This window comes from Vidua chalybeata, chromosome 5 (genome assembly GCF_026979565.1).
Source record: "Vidua chalybeata isolate OUT-0048 chromosome 5, bVidCha1 merged haplotype, whole genome shotgun sequence".
Classification (NCBI taxonomy): domain Eukaryota; kingdom Metazoa; phylum Chordata; class Aves; order Passeriformes; family Viduidae; genus Vidua; species Vidua chalybeata.
The window spans coordinates 14,701,021-14,725,408 of record NC_071534.1 but is presented as its reverse complement, the minus strand read 5'-3'; the positions used below and the strand labels follow the sequence as shown (position 1 = coordinate 14,725,408).

Here is a 24,388-nt window from a genome sequence, read left to right as displayed (position 1 = left end):
CTGGATGACTTAAATGATCCCTACAGGGAACTGAGGATTGATACATACATATATCCAGAGCAAATCCTTCTTTGAAGATTAGTTTATGGATACATTGTTTACATTATTTTCTTTCCAGAAGTACTGTTTTTGATGGCATACTTTTCAATAGTGGGCATCTAAATACAGTGAAGTTACAAATTTTTTTCATATTAATATTTTTCTTGTTAAATTTATCCATTTGTGGTGGTGAGACTGTCCACTTCCAGGGATCAAGTAGTTGATGAATGTGTTTATACTGCTACGTAATTTTTCCACCTATTGTTTAGCCATATCTGCTGTTATATATTAGGATCAAATACTGCAAATGTTTCAAGTAACTGTACCTTCAGTAGTAATAAGGCATTTATTTTCAAGTAGTCTTGTTCCTTTGCTGAAGTTAAAATATGTTACAAAAAAGTGATGCATTGAGAAAATAAACAGAAAAATCATCAGTGATGTCCATACAGCTGTTTGCTGTAGTGTGTTACTTTTCATAGTTAAGAAGAATCAATCTTGCTTCCAATAAATTAGTTCCAGTATGTATGCTTAAGCAGTGTGCTGTTCTACAACTGTTATTTCATATGGTTGTCATATTTTATGGAGTCAAACAAAAATTCTTTGCAGGTTAGTATCTTATTGTATCAGAAATCTTAGTTGTAGTTGCTTCAAAACCAGTTATAAATATGCATCGGGACAATGCTGAAATTATGTAAAATATCAAATGTTCTTGTCAAATTGGCTGAGTCATATATTTCTCTCAACTTTTCTTTTTTTATTATTTCAAATTTAAGGAACTGTTTTGCAGCATACAACACAATTAGAAATAATAAAACACTTCAGTATTTTTTCATTGAATAGATTCTACTACATAAAATTTGACTATCTAAGGTAAAGGACTGGACACAGATGGCAGAGTAATGTCTGGCTAGTGAGCTACTTCATAGTTTAAAGGAGTACTTTAATTTTACAGGCAAGGAAGTCTAGTTTTAAAAACAGACTAGAAGAATTAATTTTTTAGAGCAAACAGTTTAAGAGCAAAAGAATACATTATATTAAACTGATTAATTTTCAATTTGCTATGCCTTTGCTTTAAAATATATCTGACTTACCAAAACCAGTAAATGTATTTGTAGTACACACGGAAAATTTAACCTAGACAGTGTAAGTAAGAGGTTTGCATACTCCTGTGTTTCTTACTCTGTGTAAGGGTTGGCTTTTGGTTTTGTGCTGGCATCCTCATAAATCACAGTTCTGTCTTTTGCTCTTTCTGAAAATGAAATAAATTGTTGTTGGTTTACCTGCAGGGGATGAGTTACAATTTGTTAAAAAACTGGTTTGAATATTACCTTATTTCTGAATAAACAAAATTCCTCTTTGGGTTTTGAAGACTTTTGATAAATCTTTTTAGACTTTATTCTTTACTTCAGTTTCCCAAGGCCTGACTTCTTGTTTCATCACACTTTTGGGCTTTCCACCGTTTTTGAGGACGGAATAAATGAAGAGCGTACTGGAGCTTGCTTAATATATTTGTGTCTCTTAGGAATGAGATCAATTTCTGTGGTATCAGTAGTCATCATTCCTTTGACTAAATGTTCAAACTATTTTTAGGAGATGGTAACACTGGACTGACTTAAGGCTTCCTGTGCACAGTAAAGAAAACCAGAGATCTTTAAAGTACTGGAGATCTTGTGTGCTGTTCCCTTTTAAAGATTAAAACCTGGCATAGGCACTTAAGGGTTCACTAACTAGATGAGGTAAATCATTAGCATATTTTTCAATAGCATGAAGATATATTACCACTTTTAGTCTTTCTTGCATTATTTGTCTAAGAAGACTTCACAGCTACAAACTAGCCTAGTCCTTGAGTCTTTTGTGCCTTTTTTGAGAGTGATTTCTGAAGGAACAACCTCTTGAGGCTGGACACTTCATAGAGCTCTGACTAATTTTGTAAAGTTAAATAAAATGCAAAAACCATGATGCTGAGTAAAGAGGAGGATGGTATCTTGACTGAACAATTCTTGTTCCTGTGCAAGAGAGAGGCTTAGTTTCAAGATTATCTTGGTTCTTAAACTGAGAAGTGATTCTTGAACTTTTCTTTCTTCTTGAAAACACTTGAGAAATGGGAAGTAAATATCTGGAAAACAGAATTTCATATTTTACTATAAAATTTCATGAGGTGATAGAAACTTTTGAAAAGTTCCGTTCGCAAATGAAATTTAAAGCAAGGCTTTTAGTCCGAGATGTTTTAGGTTGGTCTAATTGTTCTTAGGGAAGTTAATGGGAGTTTTAATGACTTCAGTGGGAGAGTAATTAAGTCAACAATAGAAATAAAAAAGAGGAAAAAAATTTACTCATTGGTGGAAAAGATTTTTTAAAACAAAATACAAAATAAGAATGTTAACCCATAAGTGGACTGATTGCAAATCCTTGTTTCTTTGATATGTGGAATAAGGCTGCTTAGGGAGCCATAGGGTTTTGTGGTTGCTGCTGTACTCTGGAAAGCTGTCAGTACAGCTCTCTGCGGGCTCCTGTACCTCAGCTCACAGCTGCACCTCCAGCAATAGTGCATTTGTTCATTACTCTCCCTGCAGGATCACCCATCGGTGCAAACTTGATCCAGATCAAGTGTAAGGAAATAATAACACTTCTGTTGACTCGATCAGAACATGCAACAATGCTGCTTTTGAGCTTTGTGGTGGCTGTGGTAGCACAGTTGATCCTCTGTTCAGCCTAGGTTTAAAACAGAGTTACGCTTAGAGTGTTTTGAACAAATTCATACAGAAAAGCTGGAAAACTCTAGTGCTATGCATCATGTGAATATGTGGGCTTTTGATCTGATAATTAAGCAGCCTAACACCCAGTTTGCTGTGTTGAAATGTAGATCAAATCTCTGTCATTTTCCATCTTTATTGGTGAGAGAACTTGTTGCGTACAGCTTACTCTAGTTCTTTCTCCCGCTGCTTTTCAATACCTTATGAGTCTTCTCTCCACTTTCTCCTCGCTTGTCATTTCAGTTTGCATCTGTCTGTCGTTCATTGCCCATTGCAGTTCCTTGCTCAAACTTCATTCTCCAGTGCTATAGTTGCTTTATCATGGAAGCATCAATATATGTTTATCTTTAGAACTTGTTTTATTGCAATTTTTTAAATTGTAGATTCCAGAGTAACTTTCCTAACAAGAAAAAATTCATATGTACTGCTTCACAGTCTTTTTTAGTAAATATTTAACTATTGGTATGATACTAACAATGAAAATAGGGCATTCTTTTTTTCTTTTCCCTAAGACTGCATAGTGATAGGACATAATTTCTCTTTGGTAGCTTATATGCCATAATGGAATTGAAGATTGATAAGCTGAAGAGACAATTGAAGTAGCTTTTATATAAATTATATATACGGACTGCGAAGTACAGGTTGAGCTGTACTTTAAAGTGGACATCACAATGAGGTTAGGATTGTGTTTAGATCATTATAATCTGTGCAGTTCTTCAGTTCTTTTATGTTTACTTGGTTGCTTGCCACCCTCAAAGATTTCTGTTTGAGATTTTGCTCAATTTCTTTTGTTTGGTTGGTTTCAGTAACAGTATATGAAGATTATATATATATATAGTAACATACTATTGCTCTGGAAATTTTTTTTAATTTTTTTTTTTTTTTTTGGAGAGCCCTGTTTAATTTAGCAAACCTGGTCTTGTTTCTTGGGAATCATCTTCACTTTCATGAACTTGAGTATGTTTTGTATTTTTTGTATAAAGCAAAGGTGATTGTGCTTCTACTGCAATTCATCAGACAGAATGAATGCCTGCCACATGTGTGCCATCATCAAGTTTCTCCTACTGCTCTTTCCTTAATAAAGCTAATTAATTCAGAAGGAAAATACTTCATAACTACATAACAATTTGAGTCTATTTTATCTTTATTCATGATAAATAGCTTCATTTTGGACCCTACTTCCAACAGTAGAGATAGCTAAGTTGTGAAGATCCAAAGCTCTCTTGATTCTGTAGGATCCTAGAATGGTTTGGGTTGGAAGGGACCTTAAGTATCATCTAGTTCCAGCTCATCTGCCGTGGGCAGGAACACCTTCTACTAGACCAGATTACTCAAGGCCCCATCCCACCTTCCAGAGGTGGTCCACAAGTTCTCTGGACATCCAGTTCCACTTCCTCACCACCCTTGAACTTCTTTGGACTGTTTGATCTAAATCTATCCTCCTTCAGCTATACGGCCATTCTCCCTTGTTCTATCAATACATGCCACTGTTAAAAGTCACTCTCCTGTAGGCCACTTATATGTACTGGAAGGCACTAGAAGGCCTCTCCAGAGCCTTCTCTTGTCTCAGCCTTCCCTTGTAGGAGAGGTGTTTCAGCCCTCTGGTCATTTTCAGCCTTCTGTCATCTGGTGACCCTCCACTGGACTTGTTCCAATAGGTGCACGTCTTCCTTGTGGTAGGGGCCTCATAACTGGATGCAGCACACCAGGTGAGGTCTCACCAGAGCAGAGCAGAGGGGGAGAATTCCTTGCCTTGCCTTGCCGGCCATGTTGCTTTGGATACATCTCAGGGTGCACTTGGCTTTCTGGACTGCGAGTGCACATTGACAAGACTCATTGAGACTCTCATTCACTCACACCCCCAAGTCCTTCCCCTCATGGCTGCTCTAAAAACAACTATTCAGAATTTCTGAAAGGATTTTTATTTTACTGTATTAGGATGTTTTTTCTGTTCTGTGGTGAATTCTATTCCCAACTAAATTAAAAAACCTAAAAGTAGATGTCTTACAATCTGTAGTCACCATAGCGTCATAGTGGAAGAAGAATCTGAGCTGTAAAGACAACAACAATCCTTTTGAAGAGCTAGGAACCCCCCAGATTATAATCTAAAGCTTATTTAAATAGCCTGGTAAAAATTCCCTCAAGTGTTCCTTGTACCCTGTGCTAGGGACATACTGTGTTCAGAGACGGACCTTTGTTGAAAGCTTCAGCAGTGGTGTGGAATAAAAGACACAAATATCCCAATAAATTTAGAATGAGATTGTCCCAATTGTTTGAAATTACAATAATACAATTACAATATTACAATAATACAATTGTTTGAAATTGCAATAATAATAATGTTTTTTTTTAATTATTCCATGAGATTAATCCAGACATCTCATACCTGACTATTTTTTAAGTGAAATTTCTACATTCAATACATTTAAAGTAACAAGATCTGGAAATAGAACCTCAGATTTGTGCTCAATTCCAGTAAATTTGGTGAAAGGATATGGCTTGTTCCAACGAGTCATTCTGATGCAAGAAATGGTAATGCTTAGAGGACTGTTGTTAGAGATAGTACCTATATAACATGAACCACGTTGGGAATAAAAAGTTGAGTTTGTTTGCTCTATGAATACATGAATACCTTTAGGTGGCATATTGGTTGGACTGCAATCCAACGGTTTATTTCATATGATTAAAATCAGAAATGGCAGAAAGGAGAGTGCATGTGAACAGTTCAACAGAAGGAAGCGTGCACAGTTCAGTGGACAGAAAATTCAGTTTTTTATTTCTCTGTTGCATGGTTGCTATGAGCCGGCCTTCCTTAAAACCACTATTTCTTTGTAAGTAGCAAGGTTTGTTTACTGTTACTAAATATAAGTATGAAATTTCCTAATTATGCATGTATATCTTGTTTCTCTGTGAAGCAAACCTACAGTTTACTTCAGTAAACAGTTGTAGTGCCTCTACTAATGGAAGCCTCTGCCATTCTTGTTTACCACTCAGCTGATGAGAAGTTCCATTCTCAAGTCTTGTTACAAAAGTGTATTAAAAAGATAGAGTCCAGGGAGATAAAAAATTTAAACTCTCTTCATGGCAACAGTCTGGCAGATTTTTATTCTTTTCATCATAATGTAAGAGTGAAATAATTGCATAACTAGAATCTTAAAGGTTTGGGGTTTTTTAGTTAAGAAACCTTCTTTAAGAGCAAGTGTAGTTAATTTTTCTTAATAAAAACACATAGCTTGCTTTATTTATTTTAAAGATAGATGTGGTTACCAAGTGTTGTGCTGAAACTGTATTCAAGATGTACAACTTAAATTTCAGTATGGTAATACCTGATTATTTTATGCTTTACTAACAAGACAGATGGCTGGTTCTTTTGAAGATCTTTTCTTGGGTTCCCTTTTATTAAATAGTAATGTAGACTAATTTTAAAGAAAGTAAAGCTATAAATCTGAATTACAAGTACTACAAGAGAAAACTAGAAGCTTCTTGGACTGTTTAATTTCAGGCTTATGGATCCTAGCTACCAAAAGGAAATAAACTGCACTGGGAAGATTTCTGGTTACTCTTCAGCGTGCTTTGGTATGTTGAAAGGCAGCATACCTGGGTGGTAACGCAAATACAAGCTTCCCTTAGAATGCATGTAATATTATTTTAAAGAATATTTTGGCAAAAGGATACTGTTTTCCAAGGCTGTTGAACTGTGTAATTCAAGATCAGCTCAAGTACTGGACTTAGAAACAGTAGTTTGGTGAAAGAGTAGCATGTTGCAAACTTTTAAAGCAGCAGGCCTTCTGTTGTATCAGTCAAAACATGATCTTTTACTCTATGAGATGACAAATGGCATCAGTTGGACTTCGTATATTGAGGGTAAATACTATATATTTAAGGGTTGAATACAGGGGGAAAAACCAACAAGGGTGTTAGGAAGCTAAGGAACAAAGAACCAAGTAGATTAAAAAAAAAAAATTACTAAGGGTAACATCTGTTGCTCTTAAACTTGGCTTATTAGTTTTGAATGTTAGTGCTGCTGTGGTGTGGATTGTCTTTGTGTCTCTTCTTCCCAGCACATAGATTCCAGAAAGAAAAAAGCATTATTGGAAAAAAATTGCTGAAGGAATGTAGTAGGAGAGGGGGGAAGGAATTGGCCATCTCTCATTGAAGAGTGGTTGTGGTCCAAATTGTCCTTGAGCCTGTTGTGATAGGACAATGGATAATGGTATTAAATTAAAGTAGATTCAGAGTAGATAAAAGGAAGAAATTTTTTATGCTGAGAGTGGTTAAACACTGGAGCAGTTTTCCTGGGAGGTGGTAGATGCTCCATCCCTGGAAATGCACAGTCAGGTTGGTCAGGGCTCTGAGCAGCATGGTCTAATTGCAGATGTCTCTGTTTATTGCAGGGATGTTAGACTAGGTGACCTTTGAGGGTCTCTTCCAACCCAAGCCATTCAATGATTCTCGCTCAACTGGACTAGTTTTGAGAGTTATGTCATCTAGGGACATTATAATAACAGGGTTCTTTTTTCCTCCCATGGAGTTTTACAACAAAACTGCTCCAGTACTTCTCCAAGTGAAAAAATTTATTTTCAGTACTGATCTTTATAGAGTATAAAATTGTATGATGCTGAAGTAAGATTCTGTAGGGAGTTTGAGTCTGTGTAGAGGCAAAAATTTAAATTTACCTTTTTATAAAACATTTTCTGTTGGTGAGACAAATCTTAGAGTTTGGAATCTTTATCCAGATCATTGACAGTAATAGCAGTATCAGCCTCTGGAACACAATTAACACACAGAATGGAAAGTAGCTTGCTGTGCAAGTGTTTGGCTCACTGTTTGTCCTTGCCAGCTTGAGACTGTGTAAGCATTAGGCTCTAACAGCAGAAGAATGATAGTGTTTATAGTTTGGAGGTAATTATTTTGAAGATGAATATAAAATTTCACTTCTTTCTTCTGCCTGAGAAACAAAAGGGGGCAAATGTGTCTGTCCAGCAGAAATATATATTTGGAAACAGTATTCTGTACATCCTGTTTGATTCTTTGACTGTTTCTTAACAGAAATTTTGTAGTAAAATATCCATCTGCCCTTACTCTGCCTTCAAAATGTGGCTTGCAGGAGGATCCTACAGAATTTCTGCTTTTGTTGATGGTATCAGTGTTGCTTGCCTGGCATTAGTCGCAGTTATTTTACCTTTTTATAATTCTATTAAAAATAAATTTGAAGACTACATGTCCTTCAGTTTGTGTTTCCTAGTTATTCCTGTCTGGTTTAATGTTATTGACTGACATTAATATGTGTTACTTTCCAAGGTTTCCTGTATACTAATGCTGTCGTACTGATCTGACATTTACTTGCAGATACACAGTTTTCTTTTTTAGTAGTTTATGTTTGTCTCTTCTACTGAGTCAAGATGGAAGTATTATTACTGACTCAGTTCTATATAACCTTTTGTTGTTGTTTCTTTATCTTCCTCTGGTCTCTGTTCAAGGTCCAGAAGACTTGCTTGGATCCCTTCAGGTAGAGAATTGTTTATACTAAAAGGAGGTAATGTGAAGTTTGAGCAAGCGTCCTTTGATGTGCTGCTGTTTGCTCAGTCTGGAAGGGGAGTGGCCTCTCCGGATTAACCGGAGTCGCCCAGATTACGTAGTGGTAATTTCATTGTTCTGCTTAGTTTCAGAATCTGGAAACCTTTTTCTGGACAGCCTCAGTTACTTGGAGGAAGAGGAATATGTAAGAATGTGTGTAAAAGACATGCAGGGAAGAATGATCTGCTCGGGCAAAGAAAAGGAACATCAAGTGATACCCAGAGATCTTTAATCTTAATATCTGTTAGTCTCCATGTAGAATTCTTATTCTTGAGTCAACAGTGACAATTCTGACAGCTTGATGTATAGCAGTTGCCTTTTTTGTATTTTTAAATTAAGTCATACCTTTTTTTCTTTTCCCTGGCTTCTTGAACCCTGAAAAATACCTGTTGTGAGGCTATCACCTGTTGAGACTTCATTTGGGAGCAGGATGTTGGTGGAGGAGTAAGACAGAAAAAGAGTCTGCATGTATTTACTGTGGTGGGAATCATAGTGGCCAGAACTTGTTGCAGTGGAAGAAGGCACTTCTGCTTTACTTTATTTCCTATTCATTTGTTATTTTCCAGTCATCTTCCCTTAACAGCATTTGCTGCTGTCCTTTATTTTGTGCACAGATATTTCAGATCCCAGGTTTTGTTTAGCTAAGCTAAATAGGCTTTGGTAAAACTGCAGTTTTTCAGGCTATTTTTCTGGTACACAACAGTTCTATCATAGTGCTCCCTGTAAGGACAGTCTTACCTTGGATTTGATGTGCGCTAATGATCAGTACTCTGCTTCTGTGGAGGTACTAAATTGGCTTAAGCAGCCTCATGCTTTCCTTTCTGCTTTGTAGGGCATACTGCCACCACCTTGTTGCCAACACAGCTATTTGCAAAGCTGCTTGACAAAACATATGTTAAAACTCTTCTTTCTTTCCCAGGTTGTCAGCTCAGTAATCAATTGCATTAGGAATAGTGTCTTACGTGTTTAGTATCCTTGGCAATGAATACTGAAATGATCCATGTGTGCATAATCGGTTGACCATTAAATGGCAGCATGAACACTTCAGACAGACATTTGTCTGAATGCTATAACAGAACAAATTGGTGCCATGCTGGGACAATCTTGACTGCTATGTAAAAAATTAATACAGCAGGGAAATACTGTAATTGACTTACTGTTCAGAGATTTTCTGTTACTGAGGAATCTCTGAAGTTGTACCAATGACAGGATTGGAGAAGGGAAGAAAAGACAATAATTCATAAGTTTTTAAAAAAATACTGAATCAGAGAAGTTTATAAGTTTGGGTAAAAGATGTTCATGTATTCAAACAAATTTTTGAACCATAGTTCAAAGATTATTTATTGCAAGAATGAGTTTTAGTTACTGATCCTTTGAAATATCTCAGTGGAGCCATTAAACTTACTCAGCCTGACTATAAGAAACTGGTTTAGGCTGTTGCTTCTGTCAGTAGTTGCTTTCTTAGTTGTGGCAAAGTTATTCTATTTCTCTGTTATTTCAGGACAAGTAGTTATACCATTGGCAGTATTATTATCATAAGAAATCTCTAGAAGAACAGAGTACAGAAGAGACTGATAAATCTTAGGCATTAAATGTCTCAAAAATGTCAGTTTTATCATACTGGTTTTTTTTCTTAATGTCTTGTTTTGTGCCTCTGTATAATGCCTTCAGTGTATCAGATCTTCAACGTGGCCCGTTATCTGTTAGAAAAATATGCATATATATAATGAATACTGTAGAATGTGTTCTTTACCATGATGCTTATTGGTCTCTTAATTCACTAAGTGAAAACTCTTCCTCTTTTGCTATATCATTCTTCCTTAAGAAAAAATATTCGAAAACAAACAGTCAATTACTGTGAAAGAGTTTGTTTTTCCTAGCTTGTTTTTTTTTTGTCTTCTGCATGTACACAGAAGTGTAAGAGAAATGCATCCAAAGTTGTATGATTTTTAACTGTTCGTGGCTCTTTGATATTATTCTTAGGCACAGTGCTGTACATGCAGTAATATGAAAGGGTTTGATTTTACATTTGCCTGATTGGCTTTACTGTCAGGACTTTCTGGGTTGCTTGATGGGGCTTTTTTTGGTGTTCACACTATACAGAACGTGTATAGAGGTTCAACAAGTAATAAAAAAGCGAGCATTAGGAAGAAAAGTTGTGAGCTAGAAAATTAATTTTTTATAACAGTCTTCATTTTGTGTGCAGTCTTAACAATTACAATTTTTTTTTCCTGGGATGAGTTCTCACTTGGTGGTTAATTTCCATCATAAGGTTTCCTCAACACCTTCCTCAGTGCAGTTAATTTCTGTTCTAAGAGAAAAAGGCCAGACTTTTTTGTCTTGATTAGAAACTTGTAGCCTTGTTCTTTGTTCATCCAAACAGGTGTGTCTTTAGTTTTAATCTCAATTTATATTGCTCTGATGACTTCATCTCTTAGCGCTTGATTCAAGAACCTTGAAATTAATTGAAAGCCTTTCATTGCCTTAGGTCTTGGGCTATAAATAAAACTTTTTTGTCAGCACAATAAGAAGCAGATATTGAAGTCTCTGGTGTGGGAGTTCAGGTGCTTAGAGGACTGGTGATTCTGGCCTGAGAGCTACTGGAGTTTGGGAGAAGGTTCTTTGGTGTGACATTGTTTGATTGATGCCTGAACTCTGATGGAAAAAAAAAAACAAAGCAGCCTTGAAAACTGTGACTTTTATTAACACAATTGCTCAGGCTCACAAAAGATTGCAGATGCTTTTCTGTCTTAGAACCAACATTGTCTTCTTGAACCTAGAAGGAATTTTCTCCTCAAGGTACTTCCAAAGACTTGCTTGTTTGCAAGACTGAGGAAGATTGTCTCAGAAGTGACAGTGCAACGTTGTCAATCTATTGCTAAAATAATCTGAGTATTAGGGAGCAGCAAGCTTTGTGTGCACAACTTTAAAAAAAATATTTTTCCTGAATGCTCTATTAAGGCTTTATGATTATTAATCAAAGCTTAAAAAATTACAGACATTGCTTTCGGTTTCCAGCGCTCATTACATCTTTCGACATCTGAAGTTCTGTGACTCTCTGGTAGTATTTATGTTACATCCATGTAGACTTTTAGTATTTTCCTTCCCTTCAATAGAAAAGAGGCTTTCAGTTTATAGGTCTGACAGCAAGTGTAGAAGCTTTGCCATTCAGCTCATTTGTTTTGTTGGCTTAAATGTCAGCCAATTTATCCAGACTCATGCTGTGTTTTTTCACTTGGCAGTTGAGAGGACAGAGCCTTTGATAATTAACATGGAGTTATTAATCAGTACGACATATCTAAGCCAGGGAGAGCTATCAAATAGTACATCTCTTGATTTTGCTGTTTGATACTGCTTGAATCTAGGTGGGAGCAAATACATGTCTACATTTTAAGGAATGTAAATTTGCTGTGGTTACCTAAGTAAAGCTTTTTTGAGTCCAGAGAAAGAAGATAAGCATAGGATATGAAAGAAGGACTGCAAAATTCGATCTTTTGGGCAAATTTGGTGGTTTTCAGTGTTCTCAATTCAGTACCAGTAGCATAGTTAAATATGCCTGTAGTAATGTTCAACATTTCTTTTTTACCTAAAAGATTTATTTTTAAAAAAACAACTACAAACCCCTTGTACTAATTTGTGTCCTTCATTTATTCTTTAAAGGCAAAGGGATTGGGGGGGAGGGGCGTGAAGATAAGGAAAGGTATTCATATTCAAAATTAAATTAGGACAGGGTAATTTCCATATATTTCTCCCTTTGGAGTGGTTCTTCCAGTTGATGATCTAGATCAGGAGCTGAATATAGATGCTCTCATTCACTTAGAGAGGAGCCTATTTGCCTATATTAACTAGTAAGACTATCCTCAGATAAGAAGTTAACCGTCGTAAATAAATACCTTTGTACCTCCAATTTTGAGTAATTGTTTGGCTGTGATTTTGTAAGTACATAAAAAAGGGCTTCACTGGGAAAGTTTAGTTCCATATTGAATATTGTTCATAAAGGAAAAAGCTGTGAGGGTCCTTTTGCCCTTTTTGCACTGGAGAGGTCAAACTAAGCTGAGGTATTTAAATTCATAGTTTTCTTTCATCAGTAATAAAGGCCTTGTTTGTCAGGTGTCGCTTATATTTGTACAATGTCAGTTCTTTGACCCAGTGCAGCATAAAGCAAGTAATTTTCTTTTAGTAGCTGTGCTCCTGACAAGAGAGTCTAGTTGACCAGTCTCGTGTTGCTTCCAAAGGCCAAGTGTGGAAAAATGAAGTAGAATTTTTTTTTCACTAATGTGAACAAGTGTGAATTGAGACAAATACAAAAAATAGATGCAATGACTAAAATTCCATGTTTGTAATACATTCTTGTAAGTAGAACTGTTATTGTAAGGAGGTACATCTGTACTATATGTGAATTTTATGAGCGCTCAAACTGGTTCATTATCTTGGATAAATTATCCATATATTTCTCATTAGTGTAATTAATAGTTTGCTGTATATTTGATGTACAACATACTGATGTCAGTGGCTGTGTTTATTTTTTAAATTCAGGTAGCTTGAGAACAGTTTAATATAGTGGAAGGATGGTTTTCTTTTTAGAATAAGGGGACAATATCCTTAACAGGCGTTTCTTATTTCTGTTTGTAATTAATACTGTTTGCAGCATTCTTGAGTTTTTCAGGCCTCCCTTTCTGACACAAGGAGTTCATATATAGTGCTTTTACCTGTTTTCTTTGATGTCTTGTGCCTGGGCTACAGTTTGCTAACCCCTGTTTAAGAGCCGTGCTGCATCCATACTGTTGCTCATAGGGTTTCTGATCCTCTCATTTCCTCCCACTTCAGCTGTTGTCTTACAGGTGAGCTTTCCAGAACAAGAACTGCCTTCAGATGTTTTGAAAATACCCTCTGCCTTGTAAAGCAGCCTATAAAAACAGTCTGGTTGCAACTTCAGTGTCTAAGTGGAAAAGCAGTTTTAAAATGCTTAATCTCTATGTAAATGGACCTTGATGCAATATAACTTAGGGAAACAGAATAGCCAGCACTTAGACTGATCCAAAGCTAATTGAAGTTGAAGGACAGGTTCCCTTTAACTTCAGAAGGCTTTGAATCAGCAAAATCATAGTGAGTTTTGGTATTTGTCACCCTTGTGAAATAAACTGACTAAAATTTAAGGTGTTAAATTGCTTTATTGGTTTTGAAATTTTTAACTGAATTTGTTTACACTTACAAGGATTAAGCACACATAGTAATTGTGTATGAAGATCTTAATGCCTTACTTTTTTAACTTCCAAGAAACTAAGAGTCTGGGAAATTGAAGGAAGTGGATGGGCTTTTGAGAATGTTAGCCACTGGCAGTGTAAGACCTCTGAATTTTGGTGACTGGATGAGTGCAGAATCTAGCTGAGTTACTGCTTTGGAATCAAAGTGCTTTCATGTCTGTCTGCAGTACAGCCTGGGTATTGTGAACATATGTGCTAAATGGGAAGTGCTGTCCTTCAGGCATCATGGGAAGGACTGGTGTGAATCAGAGAAAGTGAACCAAAGCACACCTGTTTAAATCTAATCTTACCTGGATCATTTTAAAAAATAGAGTTTGTTTTCAGAACTGTATTATAAAGATCACTTTTAAAAGATGTTGGATTCAAGACAGGGGTTTAAGACTAGTGAAGTGAACTGAGTTAATGACAGTGAATGTTGGAAAATAGAAAAGGTAATTTTTAGCGTTGTTTTCAAAGATGAACTTGCATTACTTTTAAAAACAAAAAGAACAATTTTTCAGGGTTAGATTGCAGATTGTTTGTAAGGAGCAGCAGTTCCTTTAATACAGTGTTGCTTCCTTTATTTCATATCAGTATAAGGATTGAATAAATATGTCTCTGCCAGCTTTGTAAGTTGTATCAGATGGTGTCATATCAGATTGCTTGTCCTAATTCTGTCTGCAGAAGACTAGAATTTGCATTAGTTGCATTCAAGTGTATGCATCTATCTACTGTGACATCTGAAATACTTGATTTGGGTATGACTTACTCAGACTAGAGAATTTTACAGAATAGAATAGTCAAGCCTGTGGGCTCTGTTCTAAAACTAAAAATAGAAACAACTGTATTCTTTTCACAGTCATTAAGAATTTGGGGAAACATTGCTTGTACTAAGCAATTGCTTCTACTAAAGCAATTATTCTAATCAAGTAACTCCATTTTGTATTTAAACTAGATTTACTGTTAAAAGGAGATAAGAAGTATGCATCTGCTATTAACTGGCAAAAATGAATATCAGACAATTTAGACTTTTCTGTGAAAGTGCTGTCATATTAGAGAACCAGTGTTAGTTTTGGATTGTATAGATCATCTTTTCAAAGCTCTGGTCACTGATGTCGTATCTTAAACTTCCAAGATTGAGCAGGTTCTGCAATTTGGCCATGAGGATAAAGAAGTAGAAAAGAGGACATTTCTAAGCACTAGATACTAGTCAATTCTTCCCTTTTTTTTTTTTTTCCCCTTCTTTACAACTCTGAACTAGCAAGAATACTGATGCCTTAAGGGAGAAAAATTTGGTTTCATATCAGTGAGCATCTTTTCCTTTAAACAGTTGTCATATTTCAGTAGAAGAAAACATTCTGTCACATGTGGATTCCCACTCCTCATTCCTTTTTACTGTTAAATTATTTGAAAATCAAGCCATGAATTAATTCTGAATGTAAAAACAGTACTTCATTACTCCATGAAACCCTGCCATAACAGGAGAAATGTTGTAATTATAGTTAACAAAATACTTCGGGACTTTTTTATTAGCTTGTGATTTAGAATGTTTCCTGGATTTTCTAATCCATATATCTGTTAATTTATATGTAATATTCTTCAGCAGTAGACCTTCTTTTTGATTAAAAAATTGTGTAGGCTTAAGTAATTGCAGGATCAAAAGCCAAGAACAGCCTGTTTCCCTCTAATGGCACCTGTTTTTTCAGTTGCTACCCAAGTGGAAAATTTAAAAGAAATTGTTGTGCTGTCAGGTAGCTTTAGGGTATTACACAGCTAAAAATTGCACGTATCCTTTTTTGAGAATAATACATGTAGGAAGATGCAGGTTTCAAAAAACATCATGGGAGAATTGAGTAAAACTACACATAAATGAATGTGTCCTTCCAATTTTTTTTTACAAAATTGGCCTTTTTACAGAAACATGGGCAGTTTCTTTTGAAAAAGTTTGAATGCAGAAATAAAACCGTTTCAGTCAAGTAAGATCTTTGTAGCCTGGTCCTGAACAGGAAAACTAAATGCTCCCTTTGGATTGCTGTCTGAATGCAGTTTCTTAGCAATAAGAATATCCTGCATTTGACTTCGAGAGAGTAAAATTATTCATACTAAGGTGTGGCTTTATTGCACATACAGCAATGCATTAAAGGGGCAGTTTAGAAACTGCTGGCTTAACCGTATCTACAGCAGTATATTTTACTTCCTGTGTATCTCTACCTAGTGCCTAATTCTGCTTTATAGTAGCTGTGATTGTCTAAGATGTTAGTTACCCTGTTTTGTAATCCACCTCTTTCCTCTTGGATGCAGCTGTTCCTTTGCCAGTGATTTTACTGTTTGTCTCAGACTTTGGAACTCATATCCCAAAGGTTTTCTTTTATCCATCCCTAATGTGTTACTTGCTGTCCTAAACAATCTAATCTTGTGAAAGTTTAACCTACGTATGCATTCTGCTACCACCAGCAGCCACTTTCAGATTTGTTCTACCAATTTGTTCTACTTTTTATTATGAAGCAGCTTAAAAAAGAGTAAGTTCATTGAAATGTGTATAAAGGGACGCGGTCAATATAAAAGTAGTTGTATTCACAATTTGTTCTTAAATGTGGATCTTTGGCATACTACTTGTTGTATTTCTCTGTTTAAATGAGAACATTGAGGAAAATTTGATTTTGTGTGTGAATTAAGAATTTTGAAATGCAGAGCAGCTAATGGGGGGAAAAATACGTGAGCGTTTCAGACTTCACTATGCTGTGCTTGTGTTGAACACTACTTACGTGATTCTTGGAGTCCATGAGCAGATGAACAAGTTACTGAGAAATAACATCAAGGGTGAGCTGTCCATCTGGAGTAAGGAAAGACTTAACTGTGCCTCGTTATGCAAGGGCACGCATGGCACACCACAAAGTTCACTTACCAGCTCGGACTTGTGGCAGCATGTTTATTGACTTGGACCTTTGTTATTATGGTTTATTTGTTTACAACTTTCCAGGGACAAAGTGCCTTCTACTTTGTTCCCAGTTCCATCCTGCTGCTTGACTCTTAAGAGAAGCCTCCATTCTAGCCATTGTTACTAGATCCTGGCTGTCCTATTTCCCTAGGAGGGATGGTGTTAGAGAACTGCTTTTGTGTTTAAGCCATTCAGCATTGTCCCCTTCTTCAATTTGTGAAAAGGGTTGAATATAGAGGAGTTTGGTAAGTTTTCATCATAAAAAATTTGGCTGAAAAAGAGAAAAGGTTACAGTCTCCTTCTGCTTAGTGAGATTAGTGGAAGACACTGTGGAGGAGGCCGCAGAGCACACACTCAGCTAGTTTTCAGATTACTATTTCTTTATTATTGAACTGTAAAATTGGTGATGAAGTTAGCTGTTTTTCTAAAAAAAAAAACCCCAAACAAACCCAAAGGTACTTTTTTTCCCAAATAAAAATACATATTGCAAAAGTGTATGGGCATCAACATCTCAAAACATTCTTCAGTCCAGTAGAGTAATCTTGCTTTAAAGATATTGTTTTAAGTATAACTTGCATATTGCCCAAGTTTTCTGTAATGCTTCCTGCATTTTTATGTCAGTCAATTAAAGTTCATTTTCTGATTAACTGATTTTTTCTTACTTTTTGTTATTAATTTTTGTTTTCAGGCTTCCTTAAGCCAGACTCAATATTGATAGAATGAAAAAATTTAAGAGAAGACTTTCCTTAACCTTGCGAGGAAGCCAGACCATCGATGAATCGCTGTCTGAGCTAGCAGAACAAATGACAATTGAAGAAAACAGCAGCAAAGATAATGGTAAGCATATCTTTCACTTGTAGAAAATGTAGGAATTTTGTCAGGCCCTATTCAAGTGAGCATTGCTGGGTTTTATTTCAATTTTCACAGTTGCAGGGATTTTCTCTCTAACCTTTTTTGTTCTTATATTCCATATCCTAGTTCTTTCAACGTGTTGATATGTTACTACATATTGGTTTGGTTTGCTTTGGTATTGAACTGTTATACAGCTATTTATCAAAAACTACCTAAGTTTCTCTTTTTACCTCGTGTGCAGCAAGGCTCATAGATGCTCTTGCAGTATATTGCAATCCATTGTATGGATTTAGTGGGTCTCACATCAGTTTCATATGGCTTCAAATTCAGTCTGTTCTCAAAATCATTATTTAGTAATATGATTGACTAATTGCTTAAACATTCCATATAAAACTGTTTACCTTACATTGGTGATGCAGTGCAGTAGCCTAAATTCATCTCTTCATGTCTCTCAGAAGTACTTCACCAATATGTAGGTGACTAGAAACGTTCAGGATAACCAACTTGTCTCTGTATTCTTACATAAGTCTTTGGCTGATCCCATAAATGTGTTGGCTGCTGTAAAGTCCACATTAGTGATGATGCCACTTTTGGATGCAATCTGCAGTAATAATGACTGGAAGAGGTTTTGTTGCTTGTTCTGTTTCCTGGGCTGCAGCATTTAAGTCATATTTCATCTTCAGTGCTGAATTAATGTTCTTTTTTGCTTTGCTGACATTAAGATATTTTCATTTATCAAGAGATCTGAATTTTATTTTTGCCCCACTTCACAACAATAAAGGATTCTGAATTTTCCCATTGAAAACTGACCAGGGCCAGGAAGTTTGAGCAAAGGTAGAGACAATGGAATTTGCCCTGCAGATTTTTAAAACTCTATTCAAGATATATTGCATACCAAGATTTTGGAAGCAGAATTTATCTTTGGCAAAACGAACTAATAATGTTTTTAATTTCTACCTTTAATCCCTGGTATATTCATTGCTGTTGTCCTGTTTTTAATATGGGCCATGCCCACTACTTTGAGAGACAAGGTTTTTTACAGCTTTTGATATGTTGATATAACAGGTGTACTCTGCAGCAACAGTTGCAGTATTTTTGCACTGATACCTATTACGTCTTTTTTGAGACACTGAGTTTGTCCCACATGATTTGAGTTGTCCCCCATGATTTCACTTGTATTCGCCTTTGTTACTGATGCATATTTTTTCAGACCTGTATATACTTCTGCAAGATTGATTTCATTATGTAAATAAGTGCAAAGAATGTTACTTTCACGCTGAGAAATGAGCATGAAAAAATCGTTACCAGCATCAGTGAGTGTACTGAACAGGGTTGCTGAATGGATTCATTGAAACTGAATCCAGAGGAATAAAAAGATTTTACCTTAAACTGGACCATGTGCTGGGTATCAGTTCAAGGGACAGAGAATACAATAACTTGTTTAGAGAAGCATAAGCTTATGCCGTCTTAAACCATCTATAAAACCATTTGCAGTTTGTAATATTTATCTGAGAATAATCCCAAACAGCAATACTTGGATGTCTGCATGCTTGTCACCGAACTGTGACAAGCTTATCTTGTCAGTAGATATTTAAAGTGTTAAAATAAGTAAAAAAATCAAGAATATGTTCCTGATTTTAAATTACTTACCTAGCTTTTAGTGCTCTTTTTATTTTACTTTCCATGGCAATTCATTGGCCAAAGGGAATCTTGCACATTAAAATTGTGATTATGATATATGCTGTGTTTATACATGCAGAACATTGTTGATGCCTTAGTACAGTCTTCTTGGATACACTCAAGGTGTTGGGAATGTCTTGAAAGAAGACAAAGAATATAAATTGTACTTTGCTGTGCTTAATCTTTAACTCATCATTTCATGTCATTAAAAAAAGTTTTACTTGACACTTGCCACTTTTTTCATATTCTTCCAGAATGCAGTTATTAGTACTTGTGCTATCTTTGATCTTGCAGACGTGAACAGGATACTACATTGTGGATTTTTGTTTTCCTTTGTTTTTCCTTTCCAACCCTACTTTTCTTGGAAAGTAGGGTTGGAAAATGCTTGCTGCTCTAGCTAGTCTTGCTTTTTTAAAGGACACTCTAGCTTTCCCACAGATGAAGATATTTTGGAAAGAGTATTTTTCAGACAGACCACAGGGATTGGGCTTTGGGTAACAACAATTGTTGAAAAAACAGCCAAGAAATTATTTTTCTCTTTTGGTGAAAGACAAGTTTAGTGAAGAACATTGCCTGGAAAAAATCCTTCAGTGGGCATTTAAAAAAATTCGCTTACAAAGGAGTGCTTTAATGCAAAAGGTTTTCCTTGGTGTCTTAGAAAATCACAGTGCTAAAAAGCCTGCACTAACTGTAAATATCCAACTGAGACACATGAGAGGATGTAGTCTCTTGAAGAATATTTTGTAAGTGATAGCTGCATTAAGCTCTTGAAAGTGCATCCTTTACTGTGATGGTGCTGATCTCAGGAGGCAGAAGTAACCATCTCCTTAGTTCTGCTTTTAAGAATAAACAGCTCCTTTACCCTGTGGAATAGAGAAACAAACGTGCCCAGTTAAAAGGCTTTGAATCTGTTCTTAAAGAAACTTAAAACACACTGTCTAGTATATCAAAGACATGCCAATGTATTAATCTACAGAGAATCAGAGTCAGGGATACAAATAATCTTCAGAAAGTGATTCTTCATATGTGCTTTATTTTCAAGCATTACATCATGAACTCGAGAAATAAGAGTTGAAGGGCATTGAAACTGTGTGTTTCAGGTCAGAAGGCAAGACTAGATCCTGAATGCTGAAAGCCTTTACAGCAGAATTTAATTCATTGTTACTGTCCAATTCTTTTGTTTTAACTTTTTCTTTCTAGCAAATTGCTCATCTTGTCTCCTGTCATTCCATGCTGATGGCTGTGTTCACTGAGGGTTATAATTTTATACATGCTAGTTTTTTTCCTTCCTGGGAAATAGCTATGTTACTGGGTTATAGAGATTGTAGAGACTGTGTCCATAGAAAACCACATCTGTGCTGACCTAGAATCCAGACTTATCTCCATCTGATTTATATCCTATGAAATACTTGTATATATAAATATTTATACAGATATGTATATATATAGATATATTCTGTAAAAATCTTTATTATAAGTTACAGTTCAGCACTACCATTCCAGATGTAGGCCACTTGTGCATAGTATTAGGGACCTTTCCTTATGTTCACCTTTTTGCAATAACCTGTGTTGTTCAGTCCCCTGCCAAATGTTTTTTCTCCCAAAACAATTGCCTCTGATTTCAAGTTAACTGCAGCTCCCATCCAGAGGCCCACTTGTCATTAGCTCCAGCTTTGAGTGGGTTGTTTCAAGATTCAAAGAACAGTACTCCTAATGTAGAACAAATTGTCCCATTTGTAGTTCACGGCCATAAAAATAGATCTGTAACTTTTGATTTCTTTGCAGTGCATTGGTACCACTGAATCAGCTCCCGTTTTGTATGCAGTCTCATTTAATACACAGCCTCCTTCATCGTGTGATGTCAGTACAATCTCAGTATGCATCACTCATCCATGAGCAGCAAAATGGGATTAGCAGGGATCAACCCATATTGTTCAATGCAGTAGCACAGAGCTGTTGCACTGAATATAGAATAACCATTGGGTTTGGGTTTTTTGGAGCACCATCAAATTACTTAGTAACCAGAAACATATATATAATTTAATCTTTCATACAAATTATGTTCATCACAATTGGCTTCTGGGTGAGGAAGCACTGCCAAATCAGGTCATAAACCATAAAAACAGAGGGACCAGTGAAATACCTAATAAGATATCTGAAGCCTTATGAACTGTGGACTGTATGAAGTATACTTCGGGCTAGTCTTTCATCTAAGGACAAAAGCTTTTCTTGGTCTCTGGTGTTTCAACATATAAAACCAATTAGGTGGATTTGTTGTTTATTTTTAATTTTTCATACTAACAATGCTTGCTTTTTTAATTCTAGATTTTACCTTAATATATGTATTTCGATCAATATTAACAATACTAAATGATAATTTGTAGGAGTTGACAACTAAATTTGCCCATGAAATTTTTCTTTGGCAATGACATACTAATGAAATTTGGCTAGAAGTAACATCCAAATCATGCATATTTAATGCCTAATTAAGTGTAAAATTTATGCAAATACTTCAAGCACATATGATCTGTAGTGAAAGCAGAAAATGTGGCTGTATTGTCTAATATTATGAAATCCACTATCACAAACTCCAAGCATGCTTTTAAGAATAATTGCAAGACGCATTCCAAAATACAGCCACAGCTCTTGCATTAATTTATAAGTAAATTTGAAAGCATTTTATTTTGTTGGGTTTTTTTTGATACAGATAAATATACATGTACATAATAAACAAAAAATGGTGACATTCTGATAGAAATGGCTACATGAATTTGTAAAATAATACTTATCTCCGTTTGGTCTCTTTTAGCGCAGTGATGTGATCATAGGATCCAGTCTCATGAACACTTGCATAATTTTTTTGTAATTTTACAGGTGTGAGTAATAATGGAAGGATCAGCTACGGTAAAGTGCGTAAGTGTTTTTTAGGTTTAAGGCATTAATGACTAGTTAATACTCTGATAAGAGGGATGAATGTTTATAAAAATTAACACATTGCGATACTGTCTCAGAACATCCAAACGCCTTTGTAGTTTTAATCATTTCATGTCATCTTCAACAGAGCTGAGAAATTCCCATTCCATCTGCTATGTGTAATTCCTTGAGTGTGGAAGGAAAACAGTGTGTTGCAACATATTTTCAAGACAGTGTTCTTGAATTGAAAATATGAGCACAGAAATGCTTACTGGTGATAAATTGGTAAAATTTCTCTGTTGATGTTGGAGGAAAGTATCAGTATGAAGATGTGGGTGGGTAGAGGGAGAAGAAATCCCCAGAATTCCTAGAGCTCATTCTAGAGCTACAGATTACTGTGAGTAATTGGTAGCTGTCACAGCCAAACACTGATCCTTGTACTGTCCCTTACACTGTACTGGCAATGTTTTTATTACAGTCTGTATGTACCCTTCTGTGCTGTGGTCTGCATCCGTTTTTGTTATTACTGTTCAGTATGGTTTCTCCATCCCACGTATGCTGCACAACATAGTGTTCTTTCTTCCCTTCTGTTTTAATTTGCTTCTTCCCACAATACCTAGAGGCTCTGTTCATATGTGGAAGTGCTTATAAAGTGAAATGAGCATGAAAATTCAGTGCCTGAAAGCATGCTGCAGAGACCCATAGTCTTGGAGGGCTGTGTGGGGGCTTTGTCCACTCATAAGTGTTTCCTTAGAAGTAGAATACAAGCTTGGCAGGGAACATAATGTTTAGATGCAGAAGTGGACTCTCTAAATACACCAGATTTCTGTTAGTGCAGGCTCACTGATGAATATGCAGTGATGTTGTTCAAATGGTATTCAGTGGAGTCGTTAAGTACAGAAAAGCAAAATACACATAACTAGCCAACACTGTTTCTGAAAGTAGGGCAAAAAGGAGTCAGATGCTCTGTTCTCTGGTTTGGTTGGCAGCTTGGTCTCACAGATGTTTGCATTGGGAGTTGTCGAATGTGAATGCAAGGATAGAGGCGAGGGATACCTGTATCTTGGCTGTGGTATTGACTCGCATTGAATTAAATTGTTTTTCTGAAGGATTTGGTGTAGTGTGATGCCTTTTGCAGTTATAGTTTTAAACTGATGGTATGTTATGCTTAATATGATTTGAGGTGCAGAATTTACCATGCTTCTGTTCCGGTACAGGTTCTGATGACCAAAAATATTATCTGAGAATTATCTTCTGAGCAGTAAGAAATAAATAAATCTTAAAGGCAGGGTTTTGGTTTTGAATATATTTCACTTGATTGTGATCTTTATTGTTTTCATACCCAGACTGGAGGAAAAAAACCTCACTCTGCACGAAGTAACTTCGAAATGCTTTTTATAGTGTTTTTTAGATGTCTTGATCTCATTCTTTGCCTTGTGTATTTGTTGTTTGTTTTTGTAGTTCAGACAGACAGAAAAATTCTGTCCTTTCTGTCCTAAATTTAAAAAAAAAAGATTCATAGGACTTTACGCTGCCATTTTAATAATCGAGGTACTTCATTTCTCAGAGGAATTTGACAATTGTGTTTCTTCAGGGTTATATTAGCATATTTTTTCAAATGTTTTACCAATATTTTTTGCCTTGTGTTGTGCAGGTGAAGAACATTTGCTCTGGAATGACTGCTGTACTCAAATGGATTAATTTGAGCAATGGGAGTAATCCCTTGAAGTTTTGCCAAGTTCTTAAAATTGTAATATTCAATAGTTTGAGGATTACATCTTATTGTTTAATGAAAAATACTAGTTTAAATGGTATTGAGTGGTTGCTCTGTTTTTAGAGTGACTTAATGTTTTCCTGGGTATCACATAACAGAATCCAAGGAAACAACCCCATAAAATAATCTATAAATACACAGTATTTCATAGTGTTCCTCATCCAGCTCCTGGAGAGTACATATATAGCAAGTGTATTGCTGCTTTGGGTTATTTAAATGTATCTTCTGTGGAAGCTGTCACCTGCAATCAACTAATTTTACTGAGTGGGTCTGACTGCCTTACAGCAGTGTAATTAAATATTATACAGTGCAGCATGCCAATTCTATAATATCAGAAATTCACCTGCTTACTTTCTAGCTATTCTGAAGAAAAAAAGGGCTTCTTGACAACAGCTTCTTCAGCAGTTTGTTCAAAATATTTCATATTTTAAGTCCAAAAAAAAAATCAGGTTTTATTATGTAAAAACTGAATAATCAGTAGCAGAGCCTAACATTCAGATCAGCTAAATGAATGTGTAGTAGATGATCCTGAAATATGACTAAGTTACGTGACAGTGGTGTTTGAGAAGCATACGTAAATAGTTTTAAAAGGTTGTGATGATGCATTGCAAGCTTCATG

General features: G+C 35.8%; 1 protein-coding gene across 10 annotated transcripts in view; it reads left to right on the top strand.

The window, feature by feature from the left end:
- Nucleotides 1-24,388, top strand: part of CDK17 (cyclin dependent kinase 17) — a 115,058-nt gene that overhangs the window by 19,047 nt on the left and 71,623 nt on the right. For 8 of the 10 annotated variants that reach the window (XR_008430800.1, XR_008430801.1, XM_053942023.1 and 5 more), the window contains exons 2-3: nt 17,239-17,387; nt 21,957-21,995. Coding sequence is in view for 8 of the 10 variants with exons in the window: in XM_053942023.1 (XP_053797998.1) it covers nt 17,270-17,387; nt 21,957-21,995 (157 nt within the window). In the remaining 2 variants the exon portion in view is untranslated. The remainder of the gene's footprint in view (nt 1-17,238; nt 17,388-21,956; nt 21,996-24,388) is intronic. The other 2 variants (XM_053942028.1, XM_053942031.1) reach the window with 1 other exon arrangement.